Genomic DNA, 18,046 nt, shown 5'->3' with positions numbered 1-18,046 from the left:
CTCTCTCTCTCTCTCTCTCTCTCTCTCTCTCTCTCTCTCTCTCTCTCTCTCTCTCTAACACTCACACACACTCACCATCACACTCACATCCCAGAACTCTTTGATTTCAACATGATCTCCAACGCTGACACGTTCACGCGTGGCGGGGTGTATTCTCTGTATTCTCCTCGCCCTGTTTACCCAAAACGTAATGTAAATGCCAGCGGAATATGACTGGATCTCCTACTTTGTTTCATGCATTATTTACAACCGAGCTTCACCTTGCCGCCACACTTTCACAGCACAGGGTTGGAAACAAGAATGGATCAATGAACTCAATGGCTCGTTGGGTAGGTTGGGCAGGGTGGTTAGTGTGTGTGTAGGTTAGGTTAGGTTAGGTTGGGTAGGTAGATAGTTAGGTAGTGTGGGGTGGGTAGGGTAGTTAGGTTGGGTAGGTAGGTAGGGTAGGTTAGGTAGGGTCAGTAGGGTGACCTGACCAGGAGGTCTGTTGTCAGAAGAAGTGCCCTGGGGGAGGAAGTGGAAGTATCAACTCTGTCAGAGAGAGAGAAGAAGAAGAGCGCTCTGTCAGAGAGAGAAGAAGAAGAAGACGAGAGCTCTGTCAGAGAGAGAAAAAGAAGAAGAGGAAGAAGTGTTATGATCAGTGGTTAGGGAGAGAAGGGGTAATGGAGGGGGGGTGTTGGGGGATGACTGTAGTGGGGGATTGGGGTGAGTGGTGTTTGTGTGTTTGTGTGTGTGTCACGTGTGGACTGTTGGATATATGAGTGGTGTTTCTAATGTATGACACTAAATGTTGACAATGAACAGCCGTATGTAATTGTGTACAGAAATTCCTGTCAATTTGGTTTGTTTCAATGTGTGGATAACTCAAATAATATTGACACAGTGATGCAAATACTGCCTCTTACGACACACAGTTCCTACAGCACAAACAATACAATTGTGTTAAGTAAGTCAACAGTCTAGTACCAAAAGCCCTATTCCAATCATGTATGTTGAATGACTGAATCCATTTATTGAGTCCAGTAAGTATACTTGGCTATCAACTGCTACCAGAGTCAGAAAATGATTCACACTCCATTATCAACAACCAATAGCTTTACCTCAACAAAGGGTTACGATAGAGTAGAGCATCTTGTTCTTTGAATCATCTTCGTCCAATGTTTTTTGTTACGTAATGAGATGCTCCATTGGAAATCTTGGATATCGTCGTCCAATGTTCTTTGTTAATGAGGGCTCCACTGTGTGTGTTTGTGGTTGTGTGTGTGTGTCAATAGTGCTTTGGACTTCTGGGGATTAACGGGGCAGGAAAAACAACCACCTTCAAGATGCTGACGGGGGACATCTCCATCTCCGGAGGGGAGGCCTTCCTAAACGGATACAGGTGAGGAGGAGCCACCTGGCTGTCAGCGCACACACACACACACACACACACAAATTGAGCTCCATACCGCAACGTCGTGCGCCTCTAAAAATGTTTAACAATGTGGAGGGCTCCGTATAGCTCCACATTGACATGATTGGTTGACAGTAGGTGGGGACGGGAGGTCCTGTATAAGCACAAACTCACTTCCTTGACAACTTCCTTCACAACAGTTCTGCGCTGCTCCGCGAAGCGCAAGAAGTATGAATGCCCTGACTTCTGCAGAGGCCATATCACTGTAAATGCTCTACGGCCAACGCCTACGTCAGAATGACCATGCAGCGCCTTTATGGGATAGAACCAAGGGAGTTTTGTTAGCTTTTCTCGTTTGTGTTGGTTGACCCGTCCCAAATGGTACCCTATTCCTATATAGTGCACTACTTTTGAACAGGGCCCATATGGCTCTCGTCAAAATGAATGCACTATGCAGTAAACAGGCTGCCATTTGGGACACAGTCCTACTCTTTCTCAGCAACTTTTGCTCTCACTTACTTTGGGTTTTCCTCTCTCTCCCTCTGGATGTCTCGACCTCTCTTCTACATTCTGTTTTCTCGTCCGTTTCAACTCTAGTACTCTCATGTCCCTTGTTCATTTTTTCAACATGCTGTCTCGCACATTCCCCGTTCTCTCTCTTCCACTCTCCATCTCCCACATATTTCATTCTGTTGCACACCCTCTCTCTTTCCCTCTCCCTCTCCCCCACTCTTGTTTTCTGTCCCTCCTGCCACACACAGAGACTCAGAAGCACACATATACACACACATACACCCAAATAAACAAACACAAAAATGCCTTGTACACTCAAAAAGGGTCTTGTTCCTTCATATTTAGAGAGAAAGACCATCTCCCTTTCCTCAGCTCCGAATGAAGTACTCATCTCTATGGAAACGATATAAGGCAATTGGTGGATGAATACTAGTTCCTTGCTGTCTCCACAGGTTTGCGTCACCAGTTGTGTTGCCATAGTTATTCATTTATGAAAACTGGTCATTTACTTTGTGTTCAACAAAGAGATGGAGCAAAACACGCCAACATTAATGTTGATTAATGTTGCCAGCAGTGATCAAAGGCGATCTCTTGGACCTTTAGGGAAAGAAAAACAGACAGAAGAAAAATGAAAATGACAGGACGCCCACCCTCTGTTTTCGCCTCATTACGTTCGTGGATGAGAGGAGGGTGAGAGAGTGACTATTTAAGCAGTGGGAGCAACAAATAGAGGGAAAACATCATTTTCTCTCCAAATAAGAGTTTGTGTTGAACCCGCAAATCTCAAATTTGTTGATTGTCCATTTACACTCGTAAAGCCCGCCGCAAATAACCTCCATCCCGTGAGCGATTACTTCCTACCGGCCCACTGCTGGGTAGAGCTTGGTAGAGCATTTTGTCAAGCTCCAGCTATAGTTTTACACATGGTGTAAGGCAGATTAAGGAAAACCCTCTAGACAGCGGGAAGCATTCCTTTTCGATATGCGAGTTTAGCTGCCTTTTTCACTACTCTCAGACTGCAGATGACAAGCAACGATATGCCCCAAAGCGCCGTTCATTTTCCATGACAGATATTGTTTGTGAAAGTCATCTGGGACCAAGAATACATAATGCAAATTAAACGTCTGTGTTGTTCCTCGTGTTTGGCTCCAGACAACACATGGAAAGCGGAGAGTTTTATTTCTCTTAACCAAGTGCCGATATTTATTCTGGTAATGGATCAACGTGTTCCATGAGGGCCTTTTCTTTTCACACAGCCTCTGTGAGATACAATATTTGGAGCACTTGTTATACACTTTGTACTTCTTTGACCTCCAGACAACCAAATTGATTTCCAAAATGTAAATGTAGTATAATGGTAAGACGGTATCACCTAGGTGTTGAGTTTTTGGAAAAGGGGAATTGTTTGAATCAGTTGGTGGATGTAAGACAGTACCTACTGTATGGGGATGATGGTGATGACACATCTAGATCACTCATCTTCATCATAAAGATTGTGTTATTGTTGATGATGACGATGATGTTAATGAGTGATCCTAATCATATGGTATTACAGTATGTGTCTGAATATAGGTTCTAATATGATGTTCCTCTCAGCATACGGACAGAGATGAGGGACGTTCACCAGAACATGGGCTACTGCCCGCAATTTGACGCCATCAACGATCTTCTCACCGGACGAGAGCATCTGGAGTTCTACGCCAGACTACGAGGTGTACCAGAGAAAGAAGTCACCATGGTAACATTTCCCCTTGTCTGACCTGAATGATGTAATTTCCTGTTCCTGTATGACGCAACACCGTTTGATTCCTAAGGTTATACAATTGTCATGATGACGGACGAGAACAAAGAACTTAATATAATTTCAGACGTTTCTTCCCCCCATACAATACCTGCACTTCCAAGAGAAAGTGCAGACATAGAGAGCACACTGCGCTTGGTCAACGTGATAAATAACCTCTGAAGTAGAAGACCTATGTAATACAAAAGGTTTTGATTGGAGGGGCTGGCCACGGGTAATGCCTTTTCATTATTCACCAGCATGCCTAGCAGTGTGGTCGCCCCACCATGGGCCGCCAGTTTCTCTACGGCCCCCTCAGCAACAATAAGATCAAAAGAAACTTGCCTGGTCATCTAGCCAGTGGCCTCAGCCTCAGGCCCAGGCGCCAGGCCTTTGATCTCACACTACTAGGCCAAGGGACCCAGTTTATCTGGTCTCTGGTCCGTTGGGTCCACCAAGTTGTGCTTTGTGGTGGCCATTTTGGCTCCAGGGAGAGCCCCGGGGAGCTGGTGTCATTTCCACATCATTAGTCCACCAACATGTCAATATAGGGAATAAATGAATGTCTGGATGGTTGGAATGGAAACATGCCTGCATACAGTACACTGGGTTTGGGGTTCCTGAGGATAGGGATTGGAGAATCGCTAGGGGGATGAATACTGGATAATTTCCTGCTGGCCATTACTATTTTTTAGGTTGTGATGTGGCCCAGAAACCCACAGTGCAGCATATCAGCCTTGAAAAAGGTCCTGTGGCGATGCCAACCATATGTCTCATGCCAGGGGAAAAGAAGGGAGGGGAGAGTGTGAGAGCAGAATGCCAGCACTAGACACCCAAAAACAAAGTGGATTGTTGTGTTACTGTCATAGAAAAACAATTTGAAATTATATATTAAAATCATTTCTCGGTTGTGTTTTCGTTATTAGGTGGCAGAGTGGGGCATCCAGAAGCTAGGCCTGGTCAAATACTCCGACAAGTCAGCCGGTACCTACAGCGGAGGGAACAAACGCAAGCTCTCCACCGCCATGGCTCTGATTGGCTGTCCTCCTGTGGTCTTCCTGGTAAGATGATTGCTGATTGGCTCAGTCCAAAACACAGCCTTATTATTGCCTTTTGACAATGTTGAACACCTTCCTGTTATAAACACCTTAGAGATCATTGATATGATACTATTGATATGGCTCTGTGATTAACACTTTATTAAGATATTTTACAGATCACATACAATTTTATGGTTCAATTTATATTACTGAAGTTTGTCCTGAGCAGTGATTAAACTTTCAGTGAGAGCAGAATAAAATTAATTCAACATTTTCTTAATCTTTTTTGGGGTGGGAGAATATCACCTTTGAGCACTTTAGAGCACTTTTGAACTCCAAAATGCTTTAGCCAATTAAGACTAGATAGAATTCCACTTTGTTTTCCTTGTACAGCAAAGAGGAGATAGAACCAATTAGAGGATGTATGCGTTCTTGGTATGCCTGCTTGAAAAAAAGTCCTGGATAAAACTTTGAAATGCTTAATGAATTTCCTTGGGGATTATAAATCAATTACTAGTAGATTACTAGTAGATGAAAAAGGGGGCTGTATTTCAGTCAGGTCCCCATCTGGTCACGTTTTAATTAATTTTTCAGAATCTACCCAATCTTGTTTGGAAATTTAAAGCATACGTAACTCTGTTTGCAGGAATTAAAGCCTTATACTGGGATTGATTTGAACAGGGAGAGTCGGTGGCTATATCCTAGCTATGCGTTTCTCACTGAAAGAAAATGGCATCTTAATCAAAGTGTATTCCTTCCCTTATTATGTATAACAGGCTGGCCATAGAGAGGGTTGAACAAGTATTATAATGGCATAGCCTCATTAGGAGGGACCAACTTTGGGACCTGATAAGTCACTTCAAAATCTTACTGATTCCATGAAAATACGATCACTAGAATATTGCACCCACACGCCTGATTAGGCCAATTTAATGTTTACTATTATACAACTAAAGTATTACTTAATTCATCCATCCATTCACCTACCCACAAACCCTCCCACCCATGAATTAATTCATGACTTCAGCCAGTCAGTCAGTCATGACACAGGAAATCATTCAGATCCCCTCACTATCTGTAATGCTGTGTAATGTTAAATGTATGGACATCACGTAGCGTACCTACCTACACAATATCCCCTATTTCATATTCCAACACAGTGCAGATGCTAGTGTTCATTCAGACAGATAGTTCACGTGCAGTTGTTTGGTGGGCCTGGCTCGTAACTTTGAGACAGACGGATAATGTAGTGTTAGAGTGAGTTCCCATTTGTGTGGCAGGTAGAACACTGCGTCTTGCTTGGTTGCCTTAAGGCAGCGCCATGTCGGCTTTGCACAGGGACACAGTCGGCATGGTGATGAAGATCCCTGGTGGGATTTGGGGGATTCTGGCAGTGTAGGAGCGAGGCTGGATCACAGGCAATGGACTGAGTCCTGTCTCTCTCTCTAATCGTCCATGGACAGACTAGCCCGGGGAGAGACAAAGGGAATGGTTGTGTGTGTGTGTGTGTGTGTGTGTGTGTGTGTGTGTGTGTGTGTGTGTGTGTGTGTGTGCACATATTGCATTCACAATGTCTGTAAGAGAGAAGTCCCCTGGGAGTTTGTTTGGCCGGGTCTAAAAGTGCCTGATACCCTCGGCTCTCCCCATGTAGCCTCCCCAAATCCAAAGCTCCTTTACACTGCTTTGATTCCACTGGTTAGTGTTGGTAGCAGAAGCCTTTGAAACATTAAGTATGCTTTCATGTCTAAATGTAGTCCTCTTCCAACTGGAAGGGGCATATCAGTCAAGTGTCAGGAGCATAATGCTGTGTGATGTCAAAGTTTGGAGCTATAGGGATATGAGACCTTTGGGACACATTCTGGGGGTTAAAGGCCCAATCTGTAATTTCAACAACCTGACCATGCCATTAAGAATCAATTGATAGCCTGTATATCATTAATTACAATCACAATTGACCAAAATTTAAAATTACATTTTTAGCCTTTAAAGGGATAGTTCACTCCAAAACAATATTTGAATATATTTTGGGGTTGTATATTAAGTGGACAATCCTTTCAAGCTTAGAACATCTGTCTACGGATGTGGAACTTTGAAGTGAGATTGAGATCATTTGAATGGAGAATAGGAGTAGAGATGTGAACATTGAGATAACGTAGAACATAATGGAGGTCAAATGTTGAGGGAACGCTTTTTGGCCCGTTATTGTAGGATGAGCCAACGACAGGGATGGACCCCAAAGCCAGACGCTTCCTGTGGGACTGCATCCTGAGTGTCATCAAAGAGGGACGCTCAGTCATCCTAACATCACACAGGTATGTTCTCGTACTGTTTTAAGGCACAACTCTCAAGTTAGATTTGGGAGTGTGACTCTAATTTGCAACTTCCTGTTTTACAATTGGTTCTCGTTCGCAAGGTTGAAAACATTAGCAAAACATTAGCAATACAACCTTTATTCACGTCCGTGCAACAGATGTTTTGGGGGATTATGATAAGGTAAAAAAGCAGTGCTAAACTAATTCAGGCATTTCTAAGCAGTGTCCTTGAGGAAATAAACATTTCCTAAAAGGTCATATGTTGGTTCTTTAAGCTCTTGGATCTGAAGTTCAGAGTTAGACCTTACTGTGGTGCAAATGTATTTATACACAATTATAGTGAATGGGCCAGGTGGAGTGGATAATGGTGCAATTACCAATACGACACACTTTAACTCAAACTGAGAAATCCAGGAAATAAAAACAAACAATGAGACGGATAGTGCTTCACTACATTCATGTTTATTCATGACTCCATTGTGTTCTCTCTCCAAACTGCAATATTTTTGAAAAATCTTTAACATCTGTTGGAAGCGGGTGATACGAAAAACTTTGTACAGTTTAGTTTGTGAATACATTATCATCACTCCATATTGTGTTATTTTTCGGAGAAACAAAATACATTTATTGTGTTAGCGATAGCGGGTACACGGCTCAGTTGCGTCCAATCGTCCATATTGCAACCAGGTGCTTTTGTTGGTCAAGTGGCGCATTCGCCAGGTTTTACATCATAATACTAATTGCTCCATCCCTCAGGAAAGCGATACAAAGCCTCCGCCTCAGCAAGAAATGAATCGGACTGCATCCAAAATGGCAGCTGAAACAAAGAAAACAAAACAAAAATGTACAGATGTTCGCCTCCGCTCCCCCTAATTAAGCTAGGGCTGTCAAAGGAGATGTCCTAAAATGATCACCAGAGCCCGGGAGCCAACCGTCCTGCTCTCTGGTCCTGAACCAGGCATGAAAAGTTAGACCCTCGTCTCACACCCACTCCCCTCCGCCTCCGAACGAACAGCGTGAAGCGAATCCCAGCAAAAATAATGATTCTGCTAAAAGTTGTCCATTTGCTGCAGAATTTACCATAGAGCTGGCGAAATGTGGATGCAGCAGGCATATTGTTTTTTCTTCAAAGAAGGAAAAAGACAGAACTTGAACATTGGTCATGAATTTTACGTGCAGTGTATTCAAATAAGATCCTTCCTATTGTGCGGAATACAGTCAACTTTATTCTGATAACTTTCATGGAAATGTATACAATATATAAATAAATAAGCCTTGTTTAGGCAGTTAACATTCTCAAACACACTATTTCCCACGGATGACTCAATCCTTTGAAATATTCTTAGGCATTGCTATAGGCCTACAGGAACAATATATGTGACCCACCACCTGGATTCGGTCCTATGTAGCAACATTTGTAATGGTGTTTTTTACATTGGATAAAAGTAGAGACTCAGAACTAGAAAATGGTATATCATACATTGCAGTTGAGGAACAATGAGAAAGTAATTCTGCTTTGAAAGTTGATAAACTTGTAACCCCACGTTTGAGAAAATGGCCCTTGAATGTTTTGGTACACCTACTGGAGAGCTCTTCTTTGTCTACACCCATTCAGCATCATTCACACCCTCTTAAGCCTTAGCCCAACCCATCTCTTTTTGGATTCACATGTGAGGCCATGTGCTAAACAGAGTGAGTAAAGTAGTGTAGTAAACAACCAAAGATTTCAAGACTAAAAGTGGTAAAAGTAGTAGCCTGCAATAAAGAAAAACTCCAGGTAAAAATACACTTGATCTAGTCCTTGGCATATATCTTAATCTGACTTTGGTGCAGGTCATGTTGTTCATCACATTGACGCCTCTGGTAAACACACACTATATCAAATCAAATCTAAGTTTATTCGTCACATGCTCAGGATACAGAAGGTGTAGACGGTACAGTGAAATGGTTATTTGCATAGTAGCAATATCAAAAACAGAAAGTGTCCAGATTAAAATATTTTATAATTATTAGATGACGCTTACCCAGACACACTTGTCTAAATTGATGGGTCGTGAAAGAAATGCTATAACCACCCCCCTGCCCCATCTAGCTAAGTGGATGGGTCACTATTGTCTAGACATGTACACATGTTCATGAAGTACAATAGATGGCCGTAATTAGGCTATAACTAGCAATGCAAATGGATTTCTGATTTGAATAATATTACTACACATATCATATACGTAATGCTAGCTAACGAGCCAGCAAGCTAACGTTCGCTAGCTAGCTAAAAGTACACTTTAATTTGCAATGAAAACGACTTTCTGACAAATATCTGAAAATGTAGCTAGATTCTTAACCATATACATGGATGAACGCTTCACGGCAGACTGGAACCATTTAACTCCCGTTTTGTTTGTAGCTTCATCTTGTTTGGCCAGCGCTGTGTCAAGTCACTCCGGTTCACACTGACCGTGGCGTGTGCAGAAAGTAGGTCATCACAACTTTTTCCAACTGATCTGTTGATAGCGCCTGCTAAATTCAGGGCATCAATGTTGTTGAGAAAAGTTGCAAAACTTTTGTAGTTCTCGATGGCTAACTTCATATCTTTCAAAAAACAGTGGTAGAAAGGATTATCAACACATACTGAGCAGCTCACGTTATAGACAGAAGTTTTGCTACATGGCAGACCAATCCAAACTCATCACCCGGCAGGTCCAGCACCTTCCATTTATCTCAGCCAATCATGGCTCGCAGGAAGGTTCCTGTCTTTTTCCATGGCTAAACCTACTAGGCTCGTATTTTTTTATGTCTTTTTATTTACAGATGGAATACAAGTTTGTTATTAAGGCACATGAAAGGTCACATGTTCCAGAAGGCATTTCTACAACAATAAAAAAAGACGTTCAAATGCATCTCCTGTGAATTAGTGACGTGTGACATACACCTAGCTTCCTGGTATGTTACTAGTCAGCCCTATGGGTTCGAAAAGGACATTGTGTGTCAATTGAATAAAGCAGCACGGGATTGAGAACAACCAAACCAGAAAAAAAAATTGATCTTACTGACTTGTTTCATGTCTGCAAATCTTTTGACCAATGTTTGCATATAGTAGACAAATTGTGTCCTATAGTATACATAATTGAACCCCTCTCTCTCTCTCTCTTTCTCTCTACCTCTCCCCCTCTCCTCTCTCTTACAGCATGGAGGAGTGTGAGGCCCTGTGCACACGCATGGCCATCATGGTGAATGGACAGTTTAAGTGTCTGGGCAGCATCCAGCATCTTAAGAGCAGGTGAGGCCTCGACAGCGGCACTAACCACTAGACCACAGGCCACAGCCTAAATGCTCCTAATGGGAAAAGTCCAATGCAATGTACACTGAATGTTCAAAACATTAAGAACACTTTCATAATATTGAAGTGCACCCCCCCCCCCCCCAGAACAGCCTCAATTCATCAGGGCATGGACTCCACAAGTTGTCGAAAGCCTTCCACAGGGATGCTGGCCCATGTTGACTCCAATGCTTACCACAGTTGTGTCAAGTTACCATGCCCCGTTGAAAGGCACTTACGTATTTTGTCTTGCCCATTCACCCTCTGAATGGCACACGTACACAATCCATGTCTCAATTATCTCAAGGCTTAAAAATTATTCTTTAACCTGTCTTCTCCCCTTCATGTACACTGATTGAAGTGGATTTAACAAGTGACATCAATAAGGGACCATAGCTTTCATCTGGATTCACCTGGTCAGTCTGTCATGGAAAGAGCAGGTGTTTTGTACTCTCAGTGTATAACAACCTATACTCAAGCCCTGCGAAATGAGTGACATACAGAAACGCTATTGATCTTTAGCCTTAGGTGCACTCACATGTACAGTACGCAGGCATAATGCTATCTAAGGCTTGTCTGTATTCTATGAAAGCCAGTACCCTTATCAAAGGTTTCTAGTATTAAGCAATAAGGCCCGAGGTGGTGTGGTATATGGCCAATATACCACAGCTAAGGGCTGTTCTTAAGCACGACGCAACGCAGAGTGCCTGGACACAGCCCTTAGCCGTGATATATTGGCCATATATCACAAACCCCTGAGGGGCCTTATTGCTATTATAAACTGGTTACCAACGTAATTAGAGCAGTACAAATACGGTAATTGATATAAGGTCTGATATACCACGGCTGTCAGCCAATCAGCATTCAGGGATTGAACCACCCAGTTTATAAAGACTTGTACATCATCAGTGTTTCTCAGAATCAGAGGTGATTATTTATTGGTAGTTCTCAAGAACATTATGGACATTTGCTCTTACTACCCCCCACTCATGCTATTGTAGCTGGTCTTGCCATAATTGATCAATCCCCCGTCTCCCTCTCTGACATGTGTTGGACTTGCCTTGATGGATCAACCCACCCTCTCCCTCTCTTAGCTGTGACATGAGTGTGTCCTCATTTCACAGTCTTTGGGAAATCTGGGATTGATATGTCCATTATTTTTCCTACAATGTATGTTTTCAGTTGCCATGAACACTGTGTGATAAACAACATGTAGACATGTATTTTTAAGTAGTAGTTGTAGTAAACAAGTATTACTATTATAGTATTTTACAGTACAGGGTTAGCGTTAGGGTTATATCTATGGAAATACAGTGAGGGGAAAAAAGTATTTGATCCCCTGCTGATTTTGTACTTTTGCCCACTGACAAATAAATGATCAGTCTATAATTTTAATGGTAGCTTTATTTAAACAGTGAGAGACAGAATATCAACAAAAAAATCCTGAAAAACGCATGTCGAAAATGTTATAAATTGATTTGCATTTTAATGAGGGAAATAAGTATTTGACCCCACTGCAAAACATGACTTAGTACTTGGTGGCAAAACCCTTGTTGGCAATCACAGAGGTCAGACTTTTCTTGTAGTTGGCCACCAGGTTTGCACACATCTCAGGAAGGATTTTGTCCCACTCCTCTTTTCTGATCTTCTCCAAGTCATTAAGTTTTCGTGGCTGACGTTTGGCAACTCGAACCTTCAGCTCCCTCCACAGATTTTCTATGGGATTAAGGTCTGGAGACTGGCTAGACCACTCCAAGACCTTAATGTGCTTCTTCTTGAGCCACTCCTTTGTTGCCTTGGCCGTGTGTTTTGGGTCATTGTCATGCAGGAATACCCATCCACGACACATTTTCAATGCCCTGGCTGAGGGAAGGAGGTTCTCACCCAAGATTTGACGGTACATAGCCCCGTCCATCGTCCCTTTGATGCGGTTAAGTTGTCCTGTCCCCTTAGCAGAAAAACACCCCCAAAGCATAATGTTTCCACCTCCAGGTTTGACGGTGGAGATGGTGTTCTTGGGGTCATAGGCAGCATTCCTCCTCCTTCAAACACGGCGAGTTGTGTTGATGCCAAAGAGCTCGATTTTGGTCTCATCTGACCACAACACTTTCACCCAGTTCTCCTCTGAATCATTAAGATGTTCATTGGCAAACTTCAGACGGGCCTGTATATTTGCTTTCTTGAGCAGGGGGACCTTGCGGGCGCTGCTGGATTTCAGTCCTTCACAGCGTAGTGTGTTACCAATTGTTTTCTTGGTGACTATAGTCCAAGCTGCCTTGAGATCATTGACAAGATCCTCCCGTGTAGTTCTGGGCTGATTCCTCACTGTTGTCATGATCATTGAAACTCCACAAGGTGAGATCTTGCATGGAGCCCCAGGCAGAGGGAGATTGACAGTTCTTTTGTGTTTCTTCCATTTGTGAATAATCGCACCAACTGTTGTCACCTTCTCACCAAGCTGCTTGGCGATGGTCTTGTAGCCCATTCCAGCCTTGTGTAGGTCTATAATCTAAACCTGACATCCTTGGAGAGCTCTTTGGTCTTGGCCATGGTGGAGTGTTTGGAATCTGATTGATTGATTGCTTCTGTGGACAGGTGTCTTTTATACAGGTAACAAACTGAGATTAGGAGCACTCCCTTTAAGATTGTGCTCCTAATCTCAGCTCGTTACCTGTATAAAAGACACGTGGGAGCCAGAAATCTTTCTGATTGAGAGGGGGTCAAATACTTATTTCTCGCATTAAAATGCAAATCAATTTATAACATTTTTGACATGCGTTTTTCAGGATTTTTTTGTTTGTTATTCTGTCTCACTGTTCAAATAAACCTACCATTAAAATTATAGACTGGTCATTTCTTTGTCAGTGGGCAAACGTACAAAATCAGCAGGGGATCAAATACTTTTTTCCCTCACTGTAGCACACCTTGGTTTTTCCCCTCATTCACGTATTGAATTTGATGACTAATTCAATTCAATTAAAAATACTTTATTTATCCCCAATGGACAATTATGTTTCTGAACATGCATCCATCTATTTATTATTATTATTATTATTAAATAGCCTATCTAAAAGATGTCATTAGTCTTGTTAAGCTACGTAGAATTGCAGGAAATTAGTTTCAAAACAACAAAATGTTCCTAGGTCACTCAGATTAGTCAAGCTGTTGGTGGTGTATTTAATAAACAATAATCCAAAAGGGGCGTCCTTGGGAAAAAGGTTGGGAGCCCCTGCTGTAAACCACAAGCTTTTTTTTGTGTGAAAATAAATCCTTCTTTGACTCATCTTTACCCGTCCCGTAATGGCCTTTATACATGCCTCTTAACACATTTAGTCAGGCTCCATCGCCAATCTCCCCCTGACCTTAAACCCGGCACTTAAGTATGCTCTCTGATATTCACCTGACATTTCCAATAGGCCAACCCCCTTTTGGGCCATCTCACATGTGGTGATGAGGGTGGTAGTGGCGGTGGTGGGGCCATCCATTATGTTGGGGGGGGGGGTTGACATTATTACAGCAGTATCGTGTGATCTTCTAGGAGGACATTACAGACTAAATGGACGAGGGGTGGTGGTGTTTCTGGTGTGGGGGGGGGGGGGGGGGGTTCTGGAGGGGGACTGGGGTGTTTCTGGGGTGGGGTTCTGGAGGGGGGTGGGGTGTTTCTGGAGGGGGGGGTGTTTCTGGAGGGGGACTGGGGTGTTTCTGGGGTGGGGTTCTGGAGGGGGACGGGGGGTTTCTGGAGGGGGGGGGGTTTCTGGACGGGGACGGGGGTGTTTCTGGAGGGGGGTGGCAGAGCGATACATTTTTCAAGTCAGAGAGGGGGAAGAGGGCGAGTAAGGGTGGAGGGCGATGAAAAGGGAGAGAGAGGGAAGAAGAGAGCGAGAGAGAGGAAGATAGAGAAAGAGGGAGAAAGAGAGAGAGAATAGGAGGAGGAGGAGAGCAATGGGATAACCTGTCCCTCCCAGCTGTTGGCGAAATTGACAGATCCTCTGTGTCAATGACTTCCTGTCCTCAGGGACAACGAGGCCGCCCTAAATAATTTATGAACGACACTGTATAGTTACAGGATGTGAAAAGAGGGAAGGAGGAGGCGCTGAATGGGTTAACCCGTGCTCTAGTCTACTGTATAGTCTATGCTGTCAGCCACAGCCAATCAATCACTTACTGCTCTCACTTCATAGACCAAAGCAGGGGACAAAAATTGATCAACGTCACATGAGCATTGACTGTTTTTGTGTTTGTAATTTCAGGTCGCGTGAAGAGTTTTTTTCGGGGGTGGTTGTTGAAATGCTATCGCTCAGTTCCTGCGACACAGTGAATAATTTATAATTAAGCGTCACTATCTCTTTCTCGGCTTGCGTAATTCATGTTTCATGAGGTGTGGGCCCCATTAATGACTGAAAAGGCAATTAAGGACTGTCTCAGCTGTTTTCCTTTCCACTCTCTCCCCCTGCCACGCACGCCCATGAAATGTGTCCCCAAAGCAGGGGGGGACAGAGAAACGGGACAGGGGGGATGGTGGTAGCAGAGCATTTGATCGACCATCTTTAAAGTCAAGCTGCGCAAACCACTCTGCAACGTAATCTATCCACATTTACCTGTGGAAGCGTGGCATCGCTTTTCTTCTGCTTGTTTATGTAAATAGCCCGACCATGCTGTGAGGAAGGGATGTGTTTATGCAACATCTCACTATTACCCAAGTTGTTGCAGATTTGGAGATGGGAAGAGTTCCATCAACGTGTGACTAGGGGGGGTCGAGGCAGGTGGCACACCGCTGCCACGCAGCGACTGAGCTTCATGATGGGCAGTGCTACTTTTTCTTTCCCCCTCCTTCTCCCATACCCCATACCACCTCTCATTACGGGCGAGAAAGAGTGTGGAATCTCGCCACAGGGTGCCTCTCACATTGTGACTCTGTATTGTGTATATGTAATACATGCTAGTCCCATTCACCCTCTTCCTCTTCATCTTCTCGTCACCCCACCCCCACTCATCCTCCTCTCCTCCAAAACCTCTCGCTACATTACCTTTATATATTCATCCTCCTGCTGCCTCGATCTCTCGCTCTCATCTTCCTGCTGCCTCTCTCTCCCCATCTCTGTCACTCTCTCGCTCTAGTTCCCTCCGCCCTCTCGCTCAGTTGGTGGTAGAGTCTCAACCCACCCTTGTTTGTGCTGCCCTCTTCAGGCCACACCGATGACCTGTCTTCCCACCTTCTCATTGGAGCTGCCTGGCTGCCGGCCTCATTGTTTTAACAACCCGCCCCTGTATATCAATCAGGCCCAAAATCAGCAAAAATAGCCCCATTCAAATCAGAGAGAGCCCTCTTAACACAGTTATGGGACATATAATGTTTTAAGAGGACGCCCTTCATTATCTGGGCTTATGATTGTTTTGTCCCCCTCTACCCATCTGCCCCACGACCGGGTCGGCTCCGTTGCATTTCGAATCAATCATTCGTCGGAGGGGAGAATTTATGAAAGCCAAAAAGAGAACCAGGAGATAAATAAACTTTTTACAATCCAGGAGCTTCGGATCCAGTGGGCTCCCAGGTGTTAAGCAAACTGAAATGAAGGGCACGGCAATAAAAGAGCTTCGATAGCTCCCCTATACGCTTGTCAGGGGAAGGGAGAAGGACGCGGGAAGCTGAAGTTATTTTCCTGTGATGGACATCGTTCATATTTAGTATTTTATTAGGATCCCCAATTACTTTTCCTGGGGTCCAAACAGGAAACAAAACACCACATTCATATGTCTGAAGAATGAGGTTATGCGGCTAGCAGGAGCTATATTTCGCTGCATCTCAATGTTTTTTCCCCATCCTTACTTAAAGACCAAGTGCTTTCCATGACATAGACTGACCAGGTGAATCCAGGTGGAAGCTATGATCCCTTATTGATTTCACTTGTTAGATCTACTTCAATCAGTGTAGATGAAGGGGAGGAGACAGGTTAAAGAAGGATTTTTAAGCCTCGTGACAGTTGAGACATGGATTGTGTATGTTTTGCCCATTCAGAGGGTGAATGGGTAAAACAAAATACTTTGAACGGGGTATGGTAGTAGGTGCCAGGCGCACCGGTTTGTGTCAAGAACTGCAACACTGCTGGGTTTTTCACACTCAACAGTTTCCTGTGTGTATAAAGAATGGTCCACCACCCAAAGGGACATCCAGCCAACTTGACAGAACTGTGGGAAGCATTAGAGTCAACATGGGCCAGCATCCCTGTGGAACGCTTTCGACACCTTATAGAGTCCATGCCCTGACAAATTGAGGCTGTTCTGAGGGCAAAAGCAGGGGATACAACTCAATATTAGGAAGGTATTCCTAATGTTTGATATGGTCAGTGTATATTTCCACACTATGAGGTTGGAATAATACTGTGAAATTGTGAAAATGCTCTTTTAGTGTAAGAGCTGTTTGAAAAGACTGCCTGAAATTTCAGCCTGTTTTGGTGGGATGGAGTTTTGGCCTGCCTAGTTAATAGACCAATAAGAAAGAGAGTTCCAAAACTCTTTGCCAATGACAACACATTTTAAGTTGTTTACATTCCATTCAGACCACTCCCAGACAGTGCTAGCAAAATTCTTGCTTGAGAAATTGCTATTTTCTAAGAAGCAATTTTTAAAAACCATTTTAATTGAAAACAATCACAATTAGGTACTTCATTGTTACCCAGACAGAAATGATTTGATATTGAGATATAAATGGCTGGATTGGACCTTTAAGGAAATGGAGTGAAATAAAATATAAACGAAAGCTGCGAAGTGCGTTGAATGCAGCGCAGGAGAGTTTTATAAGAGCATCTAAAAGTTGTGATCAATCTAAGGAGGTTGGCTTTGAGATGTCTAATATATTTGTGGATTGACTATGTGGATTGACTTGGGTGCACTGTAGCTAATTAGTACACTATCTAACGGACTGTTCGTGTCTGAGATAGATGGGAAAATAACACCCCTTACGGTTTACAATGCATCAGCATATTGCGTATAGCTGTAATTAATACCGGTTGCACACGGACAGATACAGTATGTGAAATCCTCTATGGCCATAGAAAACATGTGTGTGTGTGCATGCATGTGGTGTCTGTTTATGAGGCAAATATTATGTGTATGTGTACATATTTGAGTTTATGTATGCAGTACGTGTCTTGAGGTGTGTGTGTGTGTCCGTGTGGATTCATGTCTGTCTGTCTGTCTGAGCGGAAGCGTGTGTGTGTCCATTCCAGACCTCATGTGAACAGTACCGTATGTATTTTCAACTCCATGTGTGCAGCCTTGAATAAAACATGCCTCTGCTCCGTATATATCCATCGCCCGTGGCTTCTCTCTGCTAGGGAGCTTCAGTGATGACCCTTACAGGCGACCTCTGTGTGTGACCCATCGAGGACTTCCTGCCTGATCAAAGCACGGCCACCCAAGCCTGGGGTGTGACCCCTTTCCCCACTCCCTTCATCCCCCTCCTCGTCACTCCTTGCCCCCCTCGGACACCAATATGGGGGTGGTTGGTGACCTTTTCCCTCTCTTCCTCAATCTCTCCCTCCCTCGCTCCACACTGCAGAAATGCACAGCATTCCAGCAGCTCTCTGCTCCCCTTTCTGAAGCTGGAGGTTATTTGTTTTAAATTACACAGGAGGGACTTTCCAACTGAGTCGGGAGAGGAGAGATGGGAGAGAGGAGAGATGGGAGAGAGGA

The 18,046-nt window shown here is 43.7% G+C and overlaps 1 protein-coding gene across 1 annotated transcript in view; it reads left to right on the top strand.

The window, feature by feature from the left end:
* Window positions 1-18,046, top strand: part of LOC311112981 (phospholipid-transporting ATPase ABCA1-like) — a 207,230-nt gene that overhangs the window by 176,761 nt on the left and 12,423 nt on the right. Inside the window, exons 43-47 of the mRNA XM_084156107.1 lie at window positions 1,275-1,381; window positions 3,503-3,644; window positions 4,613-4,747; window positions 6,935-7,038; window positions 10,223-10,315. Coding sequence (XP_084012233.1) covers window positions 1,275-1,381; window positions 3,503-3,644; window positions 4,613-4,747; window positions 6,935-7,038; window positions 10,223-10,315 — 581 coding nt within the window. The remainder of the gene's footprint in view (window positions 1-1,274; window positions 1,382-3,502; window positions 3,645-4,612; window positions 4,748-6,934; window positions 7,039-10,222; window positions 10,316-18,046) is intronic.

Source organism: Coregonus lavaretus (genome assembly GCF_964263955.1).
Source record: "Coregonus lavaretus genome assembly, chromosome: 39".
Taxonomy (NCBI): domain Eukaryota; kingdom Metazoa; phylum Chordata; class Actinopteri; order Salmoniformes; family Salmonidae; genus Coregonus; species Coregonus lavaretus.
Note: the sequence above shows the minus strand (reverse complement) of the source record. Positions and strands in the feature narration are given on the sequence as shown.